Here is a 23,568-nt window from a genome sequence, read left to right as displayed (position 1 = left end):
TTTGGGATTATTATGTCTTCTTGGTGAATTGACCACTTTATATAATTTATCCCCCTTTATCCTTGATAACATTTATTGTTCTGAAGTCTCTTGTGCCTCATATTAATACAGCTATTATAGATTTTTTTTCATTACTGTTTATATGATACGTCTCTCTACTTTATTTTGAACCTATGTCTTTTATTTAAAATGATTACTTATTGAAAGCATATAGTTCGGTCTTTCCTTTTGTATCTAGTCTTCATTCTCTCTTATTGGTGCTTTTAGAACATCTACATTTAATGTAATTATGATACAGTTGACCTTTACTATAACATATTGCTAGCTGTTTTCTGTTTGTTGTATATGCTTTTTGTTCCTTTTATCCTTTCTTTTGCTGTCTCTTGGATTGAGTATTTTTATTACATTTTATTTCTACTATTGGTTTATTATTTCACCTCTTTTTCAAAAAGTTTTTGTGGTTGCCCTCAGGTTTGTAATACGCACCTTTAATTAGTCACAGTCTACCTTCAAATAATATACTGCTTCAATTGTAGCATAAGAACCTTACAACAGTATACTTCCAATCCCTAATTCTTTATAGTATTGTCATAAATTTTACATTTTTACGTAGGCTGTTAACACAATGCATTGATATTTTTTTCCTTTAAACAATTACCTTTTATAGTAGGTAAAAATAAGAAAAATATGTTTTATATTTACATTCATTTCTAGAACTCTTCATTTCTTATAGAGACGAGATTCTGGTTTTATAGTTCTGGCTGAAGAATTTTCTTTAACACTTTTTGTAGTATAGGTCTGCTAATAATACATTCTCTCAGTTTTTGTTTGTCTCAGAAATTTTTATTTCTTTTACTTTTGAAAAAATATTTCCCTTGGTATAGAATTCTAGATTGGCAGGGTTTTTATCCCAACATTTTAAATTTGTCTCTCCTTTGTCTTCTGGCTTGAATAGTTTTTGATGAGAAGCATGTATAATGCTTGATTTCGTGTGTGTGAGGGTGGCCAGGCCCCTATTCTCTGACTGGCTTCAGGATTTTTTCTGTGTCTTTGTGTATGTGTATTGTTTTGTTTTTATCCTGCTTGTTGTTCTCTGAGCTTCTTGCTTTTGTAGTCTGATTTCTTTCATTATATTTGGCAAATTCTGGCCATTAGGTCTTCTCCCTTTCGTCGTCGTCTTCTCGTGTATCTGTTACATTTATGATAATGTCTCACAACTCTTAGATGTTCTGTTCTGCTTTTTTTCCTTTCTTTCATCCCTCTGTTTCTATTTGGGTAATACAGTCAGTCCCATTTCAAGTTCACTGATTCTTTCCTTAGCTGGATCAAGTAATATCTGTTAATTTAAAAAAAAAAAATCTAACATTTCTATTTTATTCTTCTTGATGGTTTCATCTCTCACCTGTAATGCCTCATCTATTCATGCGTGTTGTTCATTTATTCCACTAGATAGTTTAGTGTATTAATTATAGTTATTTAAAATTCCATATCTGATAGTTCTAAAATCTGGGTGATATCTGAGTTTGGTTTTGTTATTGTTTGTTTGATCGCTTGGTCTTAGATCTTGTAAATTTTGGTCGAAAGCCAGACTTTATATGTGAGACTCTAAGCATGGAAATAGTGTTTGTGTCCAAAAAAATGGACTTGTCTTCTCTGCTGCTAGGTCTTTATTATTGTGTGGGGTTGACTTGCGTTAAGTTTTGTTGTTGCTGTGATAGCCCTCAGTTTACCACCAGTTTCATATACCTTGTGTTTTAGGTCGGTGGCTGAGTTTGCCAGAAATTTATTTGTTTTCTAGTGGACCTGTATCACTGACATGTAGGATTTCCTTGTGAGCCTTACCTCATAGAGTCTCTCCATGCTCTCTTGTCTCCTGGTAGATTACTGTTACTTGTCCGTGGAGCGCGTTAGCTCACAAGTAGGGAACATGGGGTGATTCTCTGTTATTCTGTTTTAGCCTCGGTCTTAGGCGGGCTCTTTGATCCTGGCTCTCAGGGTGTGGCTCTCTCAGTGGTCCTTCTCCTTTCCAAGTAGCAGGGGTCTTCTAGTGGTCTGGGCCTGGGGTGACTTCCTGAACCTCTTGCAGGTTTTCTTTGTTTCCTTCTCTCAGAAGCGGCGGGCCATTTACCTGTGCTCTGGGGACTTCAGTTTTGCTGACCATCCTTCAGTGGCTTAATGCTTTTCTTTCATAAGAGTTAAAGATCTGGTGGGGCTTCATGTGTTTTCTGCAGTGGAGATTATTCTCCTTTCTCAGGCCTGGATCTGAAGGGATACCTTTTCTAATTTCCTGTTCTTCCCTCAATAGTTCTTGTGAATGTCTAGTAAAGTCTATAGAAAATAGCCTTGGAATAGGTGTGACTCCTCTTGAGTCTAAGCTTCCCAGGATTTTTATACTTTCTTGATGGTTCACCCTTGGCCTACTGTAATTCATCAAAAAGTTTAGCTGAACTCTTCTTACTCAGAGCTAGAGTGGTCCCAATCTTTCTCCTGTGTCAGTCTCCTCTGCCCAGTGTCAGCCAGTTTTCATGTCCCTCTCTGTCCTCTAAGGCAGTGGTTCTCAACCTTTTTGGCACCGGGGACTGGTGCTGCTATGAAAATCTAATGCCCGATGATCTGAGGTGGAACCGAGGCAATGATGCTAGCGCTAGGGAGCAGCTGCAAATACAGATGAAGCTTCTTTCATCCACTGCTCACTTCCTGCTGTGCAGCCCAGTTTCTAACAGGCCCCGGACTGGTACTGGTTTGTGGCCCGAGAGTTGGGGACCCCTGCTCTAAGGCACCTGTCTTTCCTTAAATTTCAGACTAGTTTATTTGCCCTGTGACTTTAGCTCTGATGGATTCAAGAATAGTTAGTTTTATAGATTACCTAGCCTTTTCTTGTTGTTAGGGTGGGAGTGATATTATATCCAGCTCTCTACATCAAAAGTCTCCCTGACAGGTTTAAGCCCTTAAATTGTATCTGTTCCTAGTATAGTTTCCTAATACCTTAGAAGAGAGTATGCCAGATGTTCTCTATCTTGACTGATACTCATGTTAAAGGATTGGGTGGAATACAAGCGGTCCCTTTGGTGTCCTGTTATACCATGATCCACTTAATTTATGCTAGCTGTTCATGCTTACACACAGAGAGAAACTATTTACAGTATTTATATACTGGTTTTATACTATTAGGATGGCAAAAGGTACAACATAAACTTTAAATTAAGGTAATTGCATTCTTAAATGATCCTCTTGAGGATATTGGGTTTTATAAAAATCTTTAAAAGGAGATATCAAATTTATATAGAAGTAGAGTGAAGGATGTGACTCCGCTCATATACCTATTATCCAGCTTACTGACCCATGCCCTATGTGTGTCATCTGTCATATACATTCCTCTCTCCCGTGGATTATTTTGAAGTAAATTTCAGACATAGTATCTTTTTGTGTATAAATATGTATAGAGGATTGTAGATTTTTATTCTGTACCATATGTTTTTTAGTTTTAATATGTTGACTTTGGAGGCAGAAAGATAACATTTGCAAAGTCCATGCTATTTGCAATCAAAGGCATTTGATGTATGTGACAATGTATTTCAGATCTTAATGTTCGTGATTGGTAACTACACCTACACCTACTAACAAAAGTTCTGGAGGCAAGGCCATTTTCCCTCTGGTATTTGTAGACCTCTGTCTCCCCTTGAAAAGTAGCCTGTTATACTACATTTAATATTTTGGATTTTGAGTGGATATCCCCTAAGAATTGAATTCACACTAACATTAATTTTCATATTCCATTGAGACTACTGTTTATACCTATATACTCAAAGGAAAGAGTATACTTTACTGTACTTTTCTAGTTATATTTTAAACTGTTTGCATGTGTAAGACTTCAGTGTTTTAACTTATTTTTTTAACCTTTTATTTTGAAATAACTTTACACTTATAGAAAAATAATAAAAATGGGACAGAGTTCATATATACCCGTCTCGCGGCTTCATTATTAACAACTTACATAAGCATAGTTCAGTGAGAAAAACCATGTAATTAACTTTGGCTGCATGTCTTTATTTTAACAGCTGCTGAAATAGTTCAAGAAATTGAAAATATGGAGAAGACTAGGATGCGTCTTGAAGCTAGTAAACTCAATGAAAGTGTATGTTATGGTCTATTTCAGTATCTGGGTGGAAAGAAAGGAAAGAAAAGTTGAATACTCTACTAAAATTAAAGCAAGCCAATACTAAATCTGTTCAGTGGGAAATGTGCTGGAATACATTTCTATTTAATGTATTATGGTTTACTAGCATCTCATTTTTAGCACAAATTTTCATCATATTTTGCAGTCTTCTAGCACAAAATGTAATCTAAAGTAGTTTATTGATGAGTTGTAGTCCTGTAAAAAAAAGCATATGCCTATACATCAGGTAGACTTGATATTGATCTTTTCCCTGCTGGTTGCATTTGATAAGCCATTCAATCGCTATAGCCCTTACCATCTTCATCTGTAAAACTCAGGTGTTGAACTCTCTGATCTCTTAGATCCCCTTTTAGCTCTGACATTCTGCAGTTCTATGATTAACAGATCAAGAATTAGGTAATTATAAGAGTTTATGAGGACTGAATATCTGTTGAGCTTATTGAGGGAATCAAAGACCTAAAGTTCTGCGCTATTGTCTTCCTCTAGCTTGATGGTCCAAAACTTGGGGAAAGGATACCAAAGAAGCAAATAGTCATTGTGTCCTGTGACACTGAAGGAAGTGTTTTGGCCTCTCCCAGCTAGACCTTTTTTCCCTTAGACCACTGATAATGTGATTATAAGGAAAAAGCAACTTTAGGGAGAAGGAAGTTTATAATCAGATAGTAGAAAAAATGAGATTTTCATTGACTTTATTATTACCTGTGTGCTAACTATAAGATGGAAACTGTAATGAATCATGTAAGTAGATTTCTGATCTTTTAAGTCTAGGATTTTAAAAAATAAGACTAGAAACAATTTAACATAAATCTTGTATTATTGCATTTTCTCTATTGTTACATTTGTTATAAACTTGAGGAAGTTAGATTGGAAAAGATAGAAGGCAAACAAGAAGACCTGCCTTATTAATGATCTATTAAATGCCTCCAGTCTTGTAGTTTCAAGTGTTATCTGTTGTATTAATGAATGTGAAAAATTAAATATTGAAAATACAAAATTTGATTGTTGTATTAATACTGTATATATTCTAATGGAATTAGTGTTGCATTTTCTACTGATGAGAAATAAGTAATTAGTAAAATGTGTACTAATTATGATATTCAAGGGAAGTACACAGGAGTTATTTATAGTACTGATTTCTACTTTTATCATTTTATTAAATTTTTAATTAAGAATTTTTGGATTGTTTTAGGTAATGGTTTTTACAAAGGACCAAACAGAAAAGGAAATAGATGAAATTCACAGTAAATATCGTAAGTTGTGCAATGTTTTCTTTATTTGCAAAGAATGTGGGTTGCAATTTTCATCATAAGTAAATTTTTAAAATACATTTTTTATATTAATGTTTGATACAAACTTTTCTTGTTATATTACTACAGAGACTTAATTTTAGTTGTGTTTACTGAGACGGTGACCTTTTTTATAAGTCTATGTGCCTACTTTTTGATTTGTGACTAACATTCTACTTTGGGCTTATCACTAAGCACTTTGCAAATATTAGTTGCTCTCAAAGCATCTCTGAGAAGAAAATGGGATTAAGATGTAAACATTTCTTACTTTACATCCTGTGGTCAGTCCTCTCAATGACAATACTTCTGTAAAGAATTTTAGCACTTTTATAACTTGCAAATTTGTGCCAAAAATAGTTTCATTACCAACTTCTCAACTCGATCACTTCTTTTTCCTTAAATGGCTTTTGTATATATCTTTTCCAGGGCTAGCACATATTTGTTTTGTCAATTAGGTGGCTGTTACTCATTGTTTGGTTTGTTTTTAGTTTAAATTTAAATTTAAGTAGTTGATAGTTAATAAATGTTGATTGAATGAATATCCCATTCATGATGTGTTTTAGTTGTGCTAAGAGAATTTTCTTGTTTTTTTTTTTTTTTTTATTTTTTTTAGTTCTTAAGCTTCGAATGGGCAGATTCAGCAGTGATCTATTTGGGAAGGAAGGATGAAATACATAAGCATTAGGTGTAGGTGTGATGGCCTGTACCTTACTAGAGTAGGAAATGGAGTATTCCATGTACCATAGGCTGAACATCAAAAATCACAACTCTGTTGCTAGAAAGATGAGTGTGGTGTAATTCTTTTTGATCAACTTTTGGGAAGCCAAAGTGATATTTTTTGAGACAGGAATAAGGAATATCAGATGATCCCTGAATTGGCAAAACCGAGGCCTGTTGCAGTAAGGAATCCAGAAAATTTGTATGGAGAAAAAGTACTTTAAATCACTAAAAGGATGGTATCTAACCATGATGACACACTCAGGGAAAAGTAGATTGGATACAGGCAAGAAAATATGCAAATATCTATTGCCCATCATTTAAACATATAAAAAAAAAACCCTTAACTTTACTAAATAAGTCATGTTAAATTAATTAGCTCTAAAATTTCAGTATATACTTTAAAAAAAACACAAAAAACTTTTCAGGTACTTCCTAAAGCTTAAGCGCATTGTAGTTTAGTCATACATTTTGATTTAGTGTCGGCTCCAAATATACTTTTGATATCTCTTCTTTTAAATATTTTTATTAATGTTTTACATGCATGCAATTTAAAAAATCACATTTTTACAAAGCTTATTATAAAAAAAACAAAAATCTGCCTCCTCTACCTCCAGCCTGTCTCTATTCCCATTCCCTGGAGATAACAACTGTCAAGTCTTTTGGCTTTTGTTTCGATGTTTTGGTAATTGCCTTTCTTTTATGAAAAGATCGTCCTTTCTGCTATTTCTTGCAGTGTTTCAGTTTTTCATGTTAACTATTGATTGACATCCTAGTATGAAAAACAAAGATTTAGCTCTTTTCTACATCCTGACTCCTGTCTTGCCTCCCTCTTATCTCATTAGTCATAATTTTTTATAAGTTTAATATTTAGTTAGATACATGGTTTACAGTTTGAAACAGGCAACATACATATTACGGTTATGAAGAGTAGCAGAATATGCCACCCCCAAAATATGCCACTGTGGCATAAGTATTAATTACTTTCAGCTGAAGGCAGTTGAGAAGAAGCAGCTATAAAAATACTCTCTCCCTTCCCCTTTGCCTAATAATAGCAGGACATAAATTTACAAAGGTGCCTGTCCTTCCTCCTCTCTATCAGGAGAGAAAAATTAATCTTCATATCAATGGAGAAGACACTGACTTAAATCTGCATAACAAACCTTACTCTTGTTTTCCCTGTTTTTCCTAGTCACCTCTCCATACCTGGCCTCCATGACACCTTTTTTTTTTTTGGTCTACCTGAAGGTGGTATTTAAGCAGATGTTCTAAGCCACCTCTGAAAATTACTCATTTTTCTCTGAATATCTTCCATGTACACATAAGGTATACATGTTAATAAACTTACGTTTTTTTTTTTGTTTTTTTTTTTAATCTTGTTAATCTGTCTTTTGTTATAGGAGCCCCAACAAAAAGCTAAGAAGGTTGGAGGGAAAATTATTTTTTCCTCTCCCACGGTTATAATTTCTTTCAGAAAAATATTCTGTTTTTCCTATAATAATAATTTTCTTTTATTTGCTTCATTTCTTTTCTATCTAGCATTGATATATCTCTTAACTTTCCACCAGAAATGTAAATCGCTTTCTAATACATTTAAACACATTGATTTTTATCAGCTCATTATTTTCTCAGGAACATCTTGCCTGAAGCAGCCCCCAGCCTCTGTTGTTATTGTCCAGTTCTGTTCTGCTCTGGTTTCTCTTTGAGCTTCCTCTATGGCTGATATCCTGGGATTTCCTTTCACCAACCTTCTAGGTGTTAGGCACGCCTCTCTCCTGTCACAGTTCACTTATTTCGGCATATAACTCTGCCCCTTCTCTTTCCTTGTTTTGGTGGAATATATTTTTCAGGAGACTCTCTGAAGAAAAGGATATATGGAGGAATTTTTTTTTGAGAACAATACATAACTGGAAATACTACCTTTGATTATTTGACTGAATATAAATTTAGTTTAGAAAGGTTTTTCCCTCCATATTTCGAAGGTATTTTTTCACTGTCTGCTACTTTCCAACATCGTCGTCATCAACTGTCTTGCCGTTCTAGTTCTATATCCTTCATATATAACATTTTTTCCTTTCCTGACCTACCTATATTTAGTTTATTATGTTCTCTCAATCTCTATCTTCTAAATATCTCCTGATTTCATGTCTTTTTATTATATCTCTGTCACTATTCTAGTCCCAATTGCTTCCTAGCTTGTCATCCTCTATCTACTGTTGACCTTCTTGATTCATTAATACTCAGAAGCCAGACTGTCTTCTAGAATTGATGAGTCTTCTGATCATACTATTCATGCTTTACCACCTTCCTGCTATTATCAAAAACTTTCCAGTCGCTTTTCAGTACATAAAATCTATATTTTCTATACCTGGAGTTAACGTATTTCTAGCCTCATTTCTTTCCCTTACTCTTTATGTTTTGACCACTCTGGTTATCTTTTGCTTCCTTTATCAAGTTTTTTGCTGCTATAGGGCCTTTGATATCCTCTTTTCTCTTTGTCTGGAATTGTTGCCTCTATTGACTCTGTGGCCCCATCTACTTTCCCAACTGTTAATCAGCTTCATTTCAGTTTCCATGGGAAATTCTCTATGATCTCCCAGACAAGTTAAGGTTTCCCTTTTATATGCACTTATGTTACCGTTGGGGCATTCTGAAATCTAGCATTGCCCCAGTAACACTGGGGTGTCCTTGGTTCTTTTTGCCATTGCAGTAAAGAATTACAGATCAGCGAGATTTAGAAAAAGTAAGACTTATTAAAGTACGTTTCAAGAGAGAAACAGATCATGCCAGAAAGGGCTGTAACCACGCAGAAGTAAACGGTATGCAGGGAAGAGGCGGGTTGCAGGGAAGAGTGCTATAACCCTGTGGAAGTGAGGAGGTCTGTATTATATTAGGGTCATGATGGGTGGTTACTGGGGTGGCGCTAGTTGAGGTTATTTTGATTGACATTTGGCTGATATATAACTTTCTGCTTACTGCACATGCAGTTACCCAGAATTCTGTCTGTTACAATTAGATTCATCAACTTCCCGGCATAGGCATGATATTATAATGATGGTATTAATTGTGCACCTAATTTCTAATTATTTCTAATTAATTTCTAATTATGTGTTTTAGTTTGCTAGGGCTTCTATAACAAAGTACCACACACTGGGAGGCTTAAACAATAGAAATTTATTGTCTCACAATTCTGGAGGCTGGAAGTTAAAAATCAAACTGTCAGGAGAATTTGATTTATACTTGTTCCACGCCTCTCTCCTTGGCTTCTCTCTTTGACTTTTCACATTATCTTCCCTCTATGAATGTATGTGTCCCTTTTATAAACACACTAGTCATATTAGATTAGGGCTCACACTAACAACTTCATTTTAACTTTATTTAATCTCTATAAAATTTTGTCTCCAAATAAGATCACATTCTGAGGTATGGGTGGGTGAGTACTTCAACATATGAAATTTGGGGAGACCATTCAACCCATAAGAGTATTTAAAGGTATCTTCTTCCTTTATGAAACTGAGAGCTCTACAATGAAGGACATGTTTTTCTCATGCTCACTGCTTTATCTCTAGGGTCTTGACCATAGTTAGGTCTCAGTACATTTTTGACCAAGTAAATGAATAGGTGGAAGATAGGAGGGTCACCATAATTTTTATCAGAGTCTATCAAGCCTATAAAAAATAGGCTAAGAGAAAACAAATGTTTTTCTACATCTCTCAGTGTTCTATTTTACTTTACTTTTGAGAAGAAGCTTATAAGCATAATTCTATGTCCAGGCTAAGGTATCAGCCATGCTTCAGGCTATCTCTTATCTTCTGACTTGTGAAAACTTTTATTCTACTCATTTATGCTTTGTCACTTTTTCAAAGAAAAGACAGGAAGGCAGAAGGTCACATTGTTGAATATATATTCTGTGCCAGGAGTTCCATAGATGTTATTTTTGTAATCCTCCCAAAAACATTATGAAGCTAGTATTATCCTATTTCATAGAGGAAGAAACTGAGACTCAGAAACGTTAGATAAATTGCCCATATAGCTAGTAAAAAGCAGAGCTAGAAATTAAACCTAGGTTTACCAGATGCTTAATTCTAAGCCCTTTGCACTGTACCATGCTTTTAAGGTTAATTTTATGAATGGGCTACTTTGGTAGTTTTGCGATGATATATCTTTTTTTTTTTAAAAAAAATAGTCTTTTGGATGGACTTATATTCATGAGTTCCTCTTTCAGTGAAGGAAAGAAACAGTGAAATCACTTTAAACTTTCTGTAGAGAGTATATTTGATATAGACGTTTAATCAAATGAATTTAGTGAATCAAATGAATTTATTGATATAGACATTGAATCAAATGAATTTATTGAGTTCAGATATCAGATGCTTTTGATAAATCTTCTTAATGAAGACTGTGAATTGCCTAGTAAGAGGTGGAATCGTGGCCTGATGGAAAGTTACTCTACTTGTATTACTGACATGACAGACATATTTTTAGGATCTTCATGCCCTTTACTTTGATGAATTGTAGTTTTATACTCTGCCAGAAAAGAAAACTCCAGGGAGCACTCTGATTATCTCCTGAAACTTTTCCTGGGAATACCAGCTTAATCTTGTTAAGTAGGCATTTTAGTATAGTTAATTTATTCCTTTGTTTAGTCATTCGTTAATTCAGTAAATATTTATTGAACATCCATGTTCCAGCTGCTATTCTACATATTTGGTATACAGCAGTGAATAAGATACATAGATCACTCCTCAAAGAGCTTTCATTCTGGTAGCAGATGGATAAATAACATAATAATTGAGCAGATGATAACACACTTCCATCAACTTATTGCTTGTAGGTAGTTTTCAGGCACTGGAAATAATTTGGTGGTGTCACTGTGTAGGTAAAACAAATCAAAGTTGTGAGAGGCCAAGGTGTCTAGAGTTTGTTGAATAGCTTACCAGAGAGTAGGGAACCACTGAGAGAAGAGAGCTCTGTAAAGATTCGTAGAAAGATCCTGTTACGCCTTTGCTTGCCTAGCAATCTACACATGAGTCAGAGAAAGTACCTGAGACTTGGGAAAGACTGTTTGAAAGGATTAGCTCCCGAACAATTTCTGGAGCTGACATGACAGAGCAGGCAACAGCTTAAATCTACCTACCACCAGCCCTAGAAGAAAAAACCTCATCAGGCAGAATAAGGCATCAGGCAGAATCATCAGAAAGCTATTACTGCTTTAGTAGCTGGGCTAAAGAACCTTAGGGCCAGATAATAAATATTTAGGCTTTTCAGGCTACATATGGTATCTGTCAAATGTTCTTGTTTGTTTACTATTCTTTATAAAAATGTAGATCATAGGTTAGATTTGGCTCTTTGACTTTTATTTGCTGACCTTGCTTTAGACTAATGGCTACTCTAATTTTTCCTAATAAAAAGATTTTAAAAATAGTAAAAATTAGTAATTTTTTGGAGCACTTTTAGGTTCATGGCAAAACCGAGTGGAAAATACTGAGAGTTCCTGTATCTCCCCTGATCCCATACATGCACAGTCTCTCCCACTGTCAACATCCGTTGCTAGAGTGGTACATTTGTTACAATCGAACCTACATCGACACGTTATTATCACAAAGTTCTGGTTTACAGTAGGGTTCACTCGTGGTGTTATATATTCTGTGGGTTTTGACAAATCTATAATGATATGTATCTACCATTATAGTTTCATACAAAGTAGTTTTACTGCCCTAAAAAATCTGCTGTGTTCCACCTGTTCATCTCTCCTTTCTCTCTACCCCTTGATAACCACTTATCTTTTTACTGTTTTCATAGTTTTGTCTTTTTCAGAATGTCCTATAATTGGAATTATACAGTATGTAGTCTTTTCAGATTGTCTTCTTTCACTTAGTAATATGTATTTAAGGTTCCTCTGTGTCTTTTCATGGCTTGATAGCCTTGAATAATCCATTTTTCTGGATGTACCACAGTTCATTCATTAAGTTACCTACTGAAGGACACCTTAGTTGTTTATTTTGACAATTGTGGAAAAAGCTGCTATAAACATTCATGTGTAGATTTTTGTGTAGACATAAATTTTCAGTTTGGGTAAATACTAAGGAATATGAATGCCGGATAAGGTGTCTTTAATTTTGTAAGAAATTATCTTCCAAGATGTCTGTACTATTCTGCATTCCCACCAGCAGTGAGTGAGCATTCCTGCTGCTTACTCCATATCCTCACCAGCATCTGGTGTCGTTAGTATTTTGGATTTTTGCCATTCTAATAGGTGTGTAGTGATATCTTGTTGTTGTTTTAATGTGCAAAATTATCTAATGACATGTTGAGAATCTTTTCATACACTTACTTGCCATCTGTATATCTTCTTTAGTGAAGTGTCTGTTCAGAACTTTTGCCCATTTTTTAAATTGACTTTTAAAAGTTCTTCATATATTTTGGATACTAGTCCTTTATCAGATATGTCTTTTGCAAGTATTTTCTCCTGGTCTGTGGCTTATCTTTTTATTCTGTTGATTCTGTTGATTCCAAGTAGCCTGATAGCCTCCAGAACAAAATACAATGCAGTTTAAGGATAAAACAAAATGTAGCAACGAAGAATATAAAATTAAAAGTATTTAGTATTCTATTGAAATTACCAGGAATTCAAAGAAGCAGAAAAATAAGATCCATAGAATGGAGAAAAATCAATTAATAGAATCAGACCCAGGAATGACAGAGATAACTTAGTCCACAGAAATGTTAAAACAGCATTTACAAATATGCTTCATACATCAAGAAGAAAGAATAAAGTGAGGTCCTGCAGAGGGTAGAAATGGATGATATAAAAAAGACTCAAATGGAATTCCTTATATGACAAACATACCTGAATTAAAAAATACACTGGATGAGGAGAAACATATTAGGATATATATAGATAACTGAATGAAAATACTTCATATCAGTTTGGGATGCAGCTAAAACAGTGCTCAGAGGGAAATATATAACACTGAATACTTATATTAGAAAAGAGGTTTTAAATTAGTCATCTATGGTTTTACCTTAAGAAACTTGAAAAAGAAGAGCAAATTCCACTCAAAATAAGCAAAAGGAAGGTAATGTTAAACATAAGAGCAGAATTCAATGAAATTGAAGACAGAAAAATAATAGAGAAAATCTGTGAAAGGAAAAGTTAATTCTATATAAAGATAAATAAAATTGATAAGCCTCTAGCAAGCCTGATCAGGCCAAAAAAGAAAATACAAACTACCAATATCAGAATTAAAAGACGGGAACTTAACTAAGTATCCTACTGATATTAAAAGCATAAACATATGAATGGAACTATTTCAAACCAAAAAGCTTCTGTACAGAAACCATCAGCAAAACAAAGAGGTAATCAGTTGAATGGGAGAAGATATTTCCAAGTAATGCCTCCAAAAAGGGGCTAATATCCAAAATACACAAAGAACAACACAGATAACTCAACCTTCTACACACACACACCACACACACACACACACACACACACACACACAAACACACACTCTAATTCTAAAATGCTTGGAGGCCTGAGCTTATTTCTCCCAGAGACACCACACAAATGGCCCAGCAGAGCCTTATGAAAAAGGTCTCAATTCCGCTATGTATTAGGAAATGCAAATCACAGAAACTCCCTGGCGGATACCACCTACCTCACATCTGTTAGAATGGCTATCATCAACAGGACAAATAATAACTGTTGGAGAGATTGTAGGGGTAATGGAACCCTCATACACTGCTGGTGGGAATGTAAATTGATACAGCTACTATGTAAAATAGTATGGAGGTTCCTCAAAAAATTAAGAATAGAATTACCATATGACCCAGCAATCCCTGTTCTGGGTATCTACCTCAAAAATTTGAAAACATGTATCCATAAAGATATATGCACCCCAGTGTTCATTGCAGCATCATTAGTCATGGTGGCCAAGACAGGGAAACAATTGAAGTGCCCTTCGATGACTGGTTAAAAATGTGGTACACATGTACAATGGCATATTACTCAGCCATGAGAAAAGATGAAATACTGCCATTTGAGACAACATGGATGGATCTTGAGATTATGCTAAATGAAGTAAGTCAGAAAAAGTTGAGAACCATGTGATTTCACTCATGCGTGGGATATAAAACAAAGCAACACACAAACGAGACAAACAGACTCATGGACATGGGCATGGGTTACTAGAAGGAAAGTATGGGAGGAGGTAGATAAGGTTAAAAGGGGCCAATTATATGGTGAAAGGAAATTTAACTTTGGATGGGGAACACACAGTGCAATATGCATATGACGTATTGAATCGTACCTTTGAAACATGTAATTTTTTTAACCAGTGTCACCCCAATAAATTGAATAAAATCAACAGCACCCATACACAAAAGAATAATAAGGGAATATTATGAATAATTTTATGCCAGTAAATTTGAGAACATACACGAAATGGATGAATTTCTTAAAAGACACAAATTATGAAACCTTACTCAAGAAGAAATAGATAAGCTGAATAGCCTTGTATCTATTAAATAAATTAAATTTGCATTCCCAGGAAGAAAACTCCAGATTTAAATGGCTTCACTGGTAAATTCAATGAAACACATAAGGAAAGAAAAATACCAGTTCTACACAAATTCTTCTAGAAAATTGAAATGGAATACTTTCTATCTCATTTTATGAGGCCAAAGTTTCCATGAAATTTTATATATGGTATGAATCATAAAAGAAAAAGATGAAAGAAAATCATAAATTACTTCATTAAAAGAAAAAATGTTTTTTCTTCAGAAGACAAATATGAAAATGAAAATGCAAGCCACAGATTACAAGAAAATACTGTAAAATTTATATTTGTCCAAGTACAAGCACCTATGTTATATAAAGAACTCTTACAATTCAATAATATGTCATATTTTTTAAAAAGGCAAAAGATTTAAACATTCTTCAGCAAAGAAGATATTTAGACACCAAATAACCACATTAAAAGATACAGTTAGTCTTATTCCTCATTAGTCTTTAGGACAATATAAATGAAAATGACAATGAAACAATAGTATACACTTATTTTCATGGAAGAAAATAAAAAAGGGCAGGTCCAAGTGCAGGCTAGGGTGTAGGACAAATGGAACTCATACATTGCGGGTGAAAATGCCAAATGATGCATTCACTTAAGTAAATGGTTTAGCAATTTGTTATAAAGTCAATCATAGACTTACCATCCATTGTACTCCTAGCTATTTACCCAAGAGAAATGAAGAAGGCATATATCTACACAGATCTTTTAAATCAGTTTTGAGACATAATTTACAAAAATAAAATCCACCAGTTGTAAATGAACAGTTTAAGGAGTATTACAGGCAAATGTTTATAGCAGCTTATTCATATTATCCTAAACTGAAAACAGCCTAAATATTCATAAATACATTGTGATCCATCCATCCATATACAATGAAATAGTGCTTAGCAATAAAAAAGAATTAACTCCTGACATATGTAACATGGGTGAATCTCAGAAACATTATGTTAAGAGAAAGCCAAACTAAAAAAGTAGCATACTGTGTGATTCTATGTATATGAAGTTCTAGAAAAGGCAAAAATATGGTAATAGAAAGCAGATTGGTACTGCCAGGGCCTGTGGTTGGGAAAAAAAGGGTGAGGGGCTGACTACAAAGGTTCATAAAGGAACTATTGGCCGATTTAAATCTTCTATTTCAAGATTGTATTGGTAGTTACACGACTATACATTAAAAAAAAAAAATCAAATAGTTCACTTAAAATTGATGAGTTTTTTGTGTGTAAATTATTTCTCAATAAGCCTGATTTTAAAAAATTTGTGAGGCGTGGCATTCTTTTGTTTTGCAGATCTCTTTCATGTTTGCTTAATAAGACATCTCGATTCTCATATCAGCTTCTGCTTTTAAACTTCCATGTGTTGTTTTGCTTAAAGTATATGAAAAATATCTAGCCTGTGAGATAGAGAATTGAAAAGTGTTTCAATAGATTTTTTTAGATACTTGCGCATATTCTTTGAAAGGACACTGTAATATAGTAGTGTTATTTTAGAAAGATTAGTTACAGTGGAACTTGAGATCATATTAATGAAGTTTTTGTACTTTGTTACGTTAAAATCCACTGGTCTGTCATGTCCTTTGAATGAACCTTAACATTATTTGTTGGTTATTTGGAAAATATTGGTTCATTGAGTTCCAAGTGTTTGCATATTTCATTTATATATTATAATACTAAAAAATAGCATTCCTTAATATCACCAGTGATCTCATCAGAAAAGTTAAGTATTTGGAAGCTGTCAAGTTTGTTCACAGTGGTGAATGAAAAAGTATCAGGGGCATCTCTGTAGAGGGGATTGAGTCTATTCCACTCCTGGGAGAGCCTGGTTTTGGTCTTATGTACCCGTGCCTTCATGGGCAGACCCACAGATTCTCTGGCTGTAGAAGCTAGTCAAAAAAGAGTAGTTAAAGTGGTCAGAGAGTGAAGGGCTTACCTTGGTACTAGAAAGATTATGATATTTCAACTTAGAGTGGCAGAAAGGATGGTATGATTGAAATATTAAAAATCTTGAAGAATATAAGTTGGTTGAATGTGGGCTTATTCATCAGCTCCCAAAACTATCTGAGCCACTTAAAACTTTTAACCAGTAGAACTGAGATTTTAAACTCTAAAGTATTCCTTGCCAAATGGCAGAACTCCTAAAGTGAGGTGAAGAGATAAGTGGGAACAGATTTATTAGTCATAATCTCTTGGCATTGTTATTTTTTCCTTTTTTTTTTAGTAAAGTATAGTTGACATATAATGTTATATTAGTTTCAGATGTATAGCCCAGTGATTTGACATTTACATATCTTATGTAATTGTTCTCTTTTTTTGAGCAGAGGTTATTGGACTTCTTGGGCCAAAGTCAAAGCAGTGGCTGCCATTTACTTTTTGGTTTCCAGCCCAGGTGCAGGAGTAATTAGATTTAAAAAAGAAAATCTCTTAAAACTGGGATTTTATTACTTCAGAAGATAAAGTCATTAAACCTCCTTAACTGTTAATGAGATTACTTTAAGCAAGTTTCTTGTGTAATTCTTAAATCCACAATCCATAGGTACACAGTGGAGTGGCTTCACTAGGAAAGCGACCTAGACCAGGTCTAACTAAATTACGGAGATCTCGTAGTGCTATGTTACCCTTACCCAACAGAAACTGTGATGGCGTTAGCTCATTGATTCTGGGGAACTTAAGAAGTACAAAGTACTTATCCTAAAATTCATGGAGTTAAATAGGACTTGAAAGAAATCACCTAGCTTGTATCTTAGATAGGATCTCAACTGTTTCTAAAGAACTGACTTTTTCCCAGTAATCTTTATGGCCAGCTAATATTTCTTCTGCTGAAATTTTAACCAGTCTATTATTTAAAATTTACCAGACATTTTACAACCCAACATATTAGTTTCACTGAGAGTTTTCATACACATACCACACACATGAATATTTTGAAATTTGCAGAAGTCTCCCTAATGTCCAGAGAACAGTCACATTTATTGATCAGGAATATTGAAATGAATGTGCAAATGGAGGCAAAATTGGCTTCTTCCACAGTGGGGGAGGGAAATCAATTGAAGTTCACCAGCCAAGATTTTGCATATCTAAATGGGAAATATTTTCTATTGCCAAGTTACCTACAATTTATAGAGCCATAGCATAGCTCAAAGGCAGTGAATGGCTGGAATCCTGAAAAGGTCACCCTAGAAAATGCATAGTTTTCACTTGAAGCGCTATTTGAAAACAGCCTCAAAACTTTGTTTTAACCATGTGCAGTATGATTTCTTTCTAAAATATATTTTTCTATAGGATTTGTAACATCATTTTGAACCATGGCTTCAGTAAAGTGCAACCTCAGCTATTTGAACTATGGTTCAGAGTCACAAATAGATGTCCTCAAGTCATGCTCTAACGATGACTAGCTACTCTTTATGAAGTAAATTCATATACATTACTAATGGTGACCTAGAGGTCAGGCATAAATTATTTTCAGAGGTGCGAAAGTAGTAGTAAATTCAGATTGATGTGATTGTAGCATCCTCAGATGAGGTAGATTGGTGGTAGAGGTAAGATCTTCAAATATTAAAGAGTTTCTGATAGGAAACAGGCGAGAAATATGAAAGAAAAAGGGGGATTGAATCATATCCTTTGTTTTTATAACCAAACTTTCCCAGAGGCGTCTGCTTTTATATATATTATTAATATTCTTCATCTTAGTACTCTTTTGTGTCTTTTGGATATATTTAAGAAAGCCATATTTTTCAGGCTCAAAAGCCTTTCAAGAGTATGGGTTTTGGGAAGAAACCTGCAGCAGCAAATTAAGAATGCCATATTCCCATGTTCGTATCTGAAGAAGGGAGATGATAAAAAAGAAAGGCTTCCACAATCTTCCAGCCTCTTGTATTCTTGTGCTTACCAGTTTTTAAACTTATTGCAAGTGATTCCCAAGGGCACTATTCTTGAGCAAGCTTGTATACTGTTTGTCCATTATACATATATAACTTCTGTAGTCCTTGCTTTACTGAGAAGATCTTCTGAATTTCAGGTAAAAAACATCAGAATGAATTTCAGCTTCTGGTGGATCAGGCCAAAAAAGGATACAAGAAAACTGTTGGAATGTCAAAAAAAAAAGTAACAAAGAAAGATGAATCTACAGAAAAACTATTATCCATATGCATGGGTAAGAGACTTTAATTAAAAACAAATAATATTGAATTTCTCTATTTTTAATACACAAAGAAAATTAAACCAAAGGTATTTACTTTGGACTTATTAGGTATTTGAAATGGGAAAAAGGATTGGGAGAATGTCCTGCAGACAGTTTATAAAACCTGTCTTCCTTTCAGTTAATGATAAATCAGAAGTTTCTTAGTTGTTTAAGCTTGAGGTTGTTTTCCAGGTGTAGGATTTATTGTTGCAGATCTTTAGCTATCCTACAAAGAGAATAAATTATTTTTCTTATAGGTATTTATTTTGGATGGAATGTTCTGCTATAAAAATCTAAAGCTAATATACTTGGCATGCCAATACATGGCACATTCCTTAATTTTGACCCATTTTAAAAGTTGAGATTATATTTTTATTGCCAGGGCTTTGGGCCAGTAACAAAACAGAATCATAATGGAGGAAAGTGCTCAAGGAAATCCTGTTATTATTTTTTTTCTTTACTATGGTAAAATATACCATATTATTTTAACTTTTCATAAATGTAGAGTTCAGTGACATTAAATACATTCACAAGGTTGTATAATGTTGTGTAACCATCACCACCCAAAACTTTTTCATCATCTCCAATGAAAACTCTGTATCAATTAAATAACCCTCTTTTCCCCTCACCCCTAGCCACTAGTAATCTCTATTCTACTTTCTGTAGCTGTGAATATGCTTATTCTAGGTACCTCATATAAGTGGAATCATATATTTGTCCTCTGTGTTAGCTTATTTCATTAAGCACGTTATTTTCAAGGTCCTCAATTTATAGTACGTATCAAAATTTTATTACTATTTATGGCTGAATAATATTCCATTGTATGTATATACCACATTTTGTTTATCCATTCATTCATCTATAATGGATTATTTTCATCTTTGGGCTATTGTGAACAGTGCTTCTGTAAACATTGGTTTTCAAATATCTGTTCAAGTCTCTGCTTTCCATTCTTTTGTATATATACCTGGGAGCGGAATTTCTGGTTCATTTGGTAATTTTGTTTACCTTTTGAAAAACCACCAAGCTATTTTCTACAGTAGCTATACCATTTTACATTCCCACCAGCAATGCTTGAGAATTCCATATTCTCTATATCCTTGCTTTTTTTTGTTTTTAACACTTGTTTTTTTACTTTAGCCATTGTGGTAAGTATAAAGTGGTATCTCATTGGTTTTGATTTGCATCTTCCTAGAGCCTGGTGATGTTGAGCACTTTTTCATACGTTTATTAGTCTTTTATCTTCTTTGGAGAATTGTCTGTTAAAGTCCTTTATCCATTTTTTAAGTTGGGTGGTTTGGATTTTTTTGTTCTTTAGTTTTAGGAGTTCTTTATATGTTCTGGATATTAATGTCATATATATATATGATTTGCAAATGTTTGTAAACATTTTCTGGGTAGGTTTTTTGCTTTCTTGATAGTGTCTTGTGATGCACATAGGTGCTTAATTTTGATGAAATCCAATTTATCAATTTTTTTCTTTTATTGGCTGCGCTTTTGGTATTAGATAAATGAAGTTGTCAAATCAGTGTCATGAAGATTTTTCTTTGCTTTTTTCTAAGCGTTTTATAGTTTTAGCTCTTACATTTAGGTCTCTAGTCCATTTCAGGTTATTTTATATATATGGTGCAAGGGAAGGGTCCAACTTCATTCTTTTGTATGTAGATAATTCAGTCTTCTGAGCACTATTTGTTAAAGAGACTGTGCTTTCCCCCACTGAATGCTCTTGACATCCTTGTTGAAAATCAATTAACTGTATATATGAGGGTTTATTTCTGTATTCTGTTCTATTCTGGTGGTCTATATGTCTGTCCTTATGCCAGTACTATACTGTTTTAATTATTGTAGCTTTGTAATAAATTTCGAAGTTGGGAAGTGGGAGTCCTTCAACTTTATTCTTTCTTTTCAGCATTGTTCTGGCTCTTAGGCTCCCTTAAGATACCATGTGAATATATTTTTAAAATTTTTATTTTTCCATTAGAGTTGACATTCAGCATTAATTTATATTTGTTTCAGGTGATTCCATGCGAATTTTAGGATGGATTTTTCTTCTACAAAAAGTGCCTTTGGGATTGCATTGAATCTATACATTGTTTTAATTAGTTTTTACATCTTAACAACATTGTCTTCCAATCATGAACACAGGATGTCTTTCATTTATGTGTGTCTTCTTTAATTTCTTTCAACAAGTTTTGCATTTTTCAGCATACAAGTCTTTTACCGCCTTCGTTAGATTTATTCCAAAGTATTTTATTCTTTTAGGTGCTATTATAATCTTTTTGTTCTAAATTCTCCTGGTATCATTTAGGAGGCTGCTGCCTGAGTATATATACCTCATGGTCTTTGTGAACAACTTGGATTTGTTCATGCAGTTATTAAAGCATATTCTTAGAAAGTTTAGCTTCTGAGAAAATCTGGCTTAAATTAATAGCTCAGATTAGGAGAACATTTTTGTTCATTGGTTGAATCTTGCTTGGAAATGATTGCTTGCTTGTACTCGGAGGTTCTGTGTTATATGTGTATATGCACATAAATATTTGTTCTCTCTGGGCTTCACAGATGAATGCTGCTGAGAGATTGCTGTGCATGAATATACATGTCTGGGAGAGGTGGACAGTGTGAGAGAGAGGAAGACAAATAACTGGCACAGACTGGCTGAAAGGCTGGGCTTTGTTTGGCATCATACAAATATATGTACTGTGTAATTTTTGCTCTTTAAAATTAACTTGCTCATTGAAGTACCAGTATAGGTGAACAAGATGTGTGTTCTCTCAAGTAAACCCTTCATCTGTTTTGTTGCATGTCTTTTTCTGTAAATTTTCTCTTTTATAATAAAATTTTGACAATTCTGTTTAGTGTCCTTTGTTAAGGGCCACTTGCCTCTATAAACACACTGGATGATGTGTGAAAGCTCTGCTTCTTTATGAGGAAACTCATGAAAGGGAGCTCTATACTATTAGCACTCATGGCTTGCATGTTAAGTATAGTATTTATTCAGTTTCTGAATCTAAAAGACAGCACTATTGAAATCCTAGCCGAGTCCTGAAAAGAGATCATGAGGAGAGTCTTGGGCACTGAAGAATCCTTCATGGATGATATTATTTTCAGCACTCATATCTACAGATATTTGGTCATCCCTGCATGTCACACTCTTACCTTGTGTCTGCATCTCTCCAGCTTTCCTGGGCCTTTATCTCTATCTGCAATAAGAGACCTCACATTGAGGCTATAATATGACAAGGGATGCATAGAAATGTGAAATTTATTGGATCAAGCAGAAATGCTGGTTATGTCTGATTGGTTTTCCTTTTCCATAGTGAGTATTAGATTCTGTGTAACAGATTTAGAAAAATGTCTAGATACTACTGTAGTAGTGAGTGACAAATATTGTGGTTCACTACTGTAGTAGTGAGTGACAAATATTGTGGTTCTTTTAATAATGGAATCGTTAATCCTTTTTTGTTATGCTTACGTTTATCAGTGTTCTCTGATCTGTGAATATGCAGAATTCTTTAGTAATACTGTAAATAGAATCCTCATTAGAATTACAAGGTTCTCCCCACTCCTGGTTTTAAAAGAAATTTTGTTTTTAAATTAATTAATCTGGATATACAGTATAATTAGACGATGCCGTTGTAGTGTTGATTCTGATTCTCTGTCACTGGAGTTTTGGAATCAATGTTACATAAACTTCCATTTTACTAAGTACAAATAGCAGTATTAAGTGTTGTTGAAATAAACATACAGAGGTTGTATATTTTAAGATACTCTTAAATGTTTCTTTTTTTTTTCTGTTCTTCATTTTTTTTTTCCCCCCTTTTAGGACAGGAAGATAATAAAATGAAATTCTCAGATATGTCCTTGGTAACAAACCACTTCCCTCAGTCAAAGGTGGACTCTCCGGGGAAACTGGAGCCTGATAGACCTGACGATTCTTCTAGTTGTACTGATATTCAAGAAACTCTTTCTTCACCAGAATCAGATTCATGCAATAGGTAAGAAACTCATAGTAGTTGAGTGTTTTAAATTTCTATTTCCTGTGCACACCTAGGTATATAGGCACAAATAATTAGAAAATAACTTTGAGGCATGGTACAGTTCCTTAGTTATCTTCCATTTCAGTCTCCTTTTGCTGCTTTGTAACTTTCACGGTGATAACAAGGCATGATGTGGGAGAGTATGTGCAGCAATCACAACATGGCTTTGTTTCTACTCTGTAACCTATATATAGATATTTTTCCTGGAGTTGGAAAAAAGAGTATGTATGATAGGCAATGAAATTTTCATCTAAGCAATGAGTGAAGGAGGTAAAGACAACTGTACTAGAAAATAGTGGTGACCAGAAAGACAGTGCATAGGAGACTAAAACAAAAAAGAGAAATTTAATTGAGCAAGTAGATATGGGGAAACTTTAAAAAGGAGAGGTTTGGAGGTGAATCATTTTCCAAATGATTTTTTAAAAAGATGATGTATTTTTAAGTTTTAAATCATTATTATATATACTATTTTATGTTCTGGCAATTTACTTTGTATCACAAATACTTCCAATGTTTCTACCTCGTTTTATAACTGGTCTCTGTGTGTGTTTGTGTGTGTATGCAGTGTTTTCTTGTGTTTCTGTATGATGATTGACCAAACTCTTTAA

At 34.1% G+C, this 23,568-nt stretch overlaps 1 protein-coding gene across 1 annotated transcript in view; it reads left to right on the top strand.

The window, feature by feature from the left end:
• The window catches only part of RAD18 (RAD18 E3 ubiquitin protein ligase), a 99,919-nt gene that overhangs the window by 39,212 nt on the left and 37,139 nt on the right, over positions 1 to 23,568 (top strand). Inside the window, exons 8-11 of the mRNA XM_039886608.1 lie at positions 4,059 to 4,135; positions 5,367 to 5,427; positions 18,762 to 18,896; positions 22,747 to 22,918. Of these exons, the coding sequence (XP_039742542.1) occupies positions 4,059 to 4,135; positions 5,367 to 5,427; positions 18,762 to 18,896; positions 22,747 to 22,918 (445 nt within the window). The remainder of the gene's footprint in view (positions 1 to 4,058; positions 4,136 to 5,366; positions 5,428 to 18,761; positions 18,897 to 22,746; positions 22,919 to 23,568) is intronic.

Source organism: Pteropus medius, unplaced genomic scaffold (genome assembly GCF_902729225.1).
Source record: "Pteropus medius unplaced genomic scaffold, Ma_sr-lr_union100, whole genome shotgun sequence".
In the NCBI taxonomy this organism is placed as follows: domain Eukaryota; kingdom Metazoa; phylum Chordata; class Mammalia; order Chiroptera; family Pteropodidae; genus Pteropus; species Pteropus medius.
The sequence above is the reverse complement of the archived record's forward strand: the minus strand, read 5'-3'. Positions and strand labels throughout refer to the sequence as shown.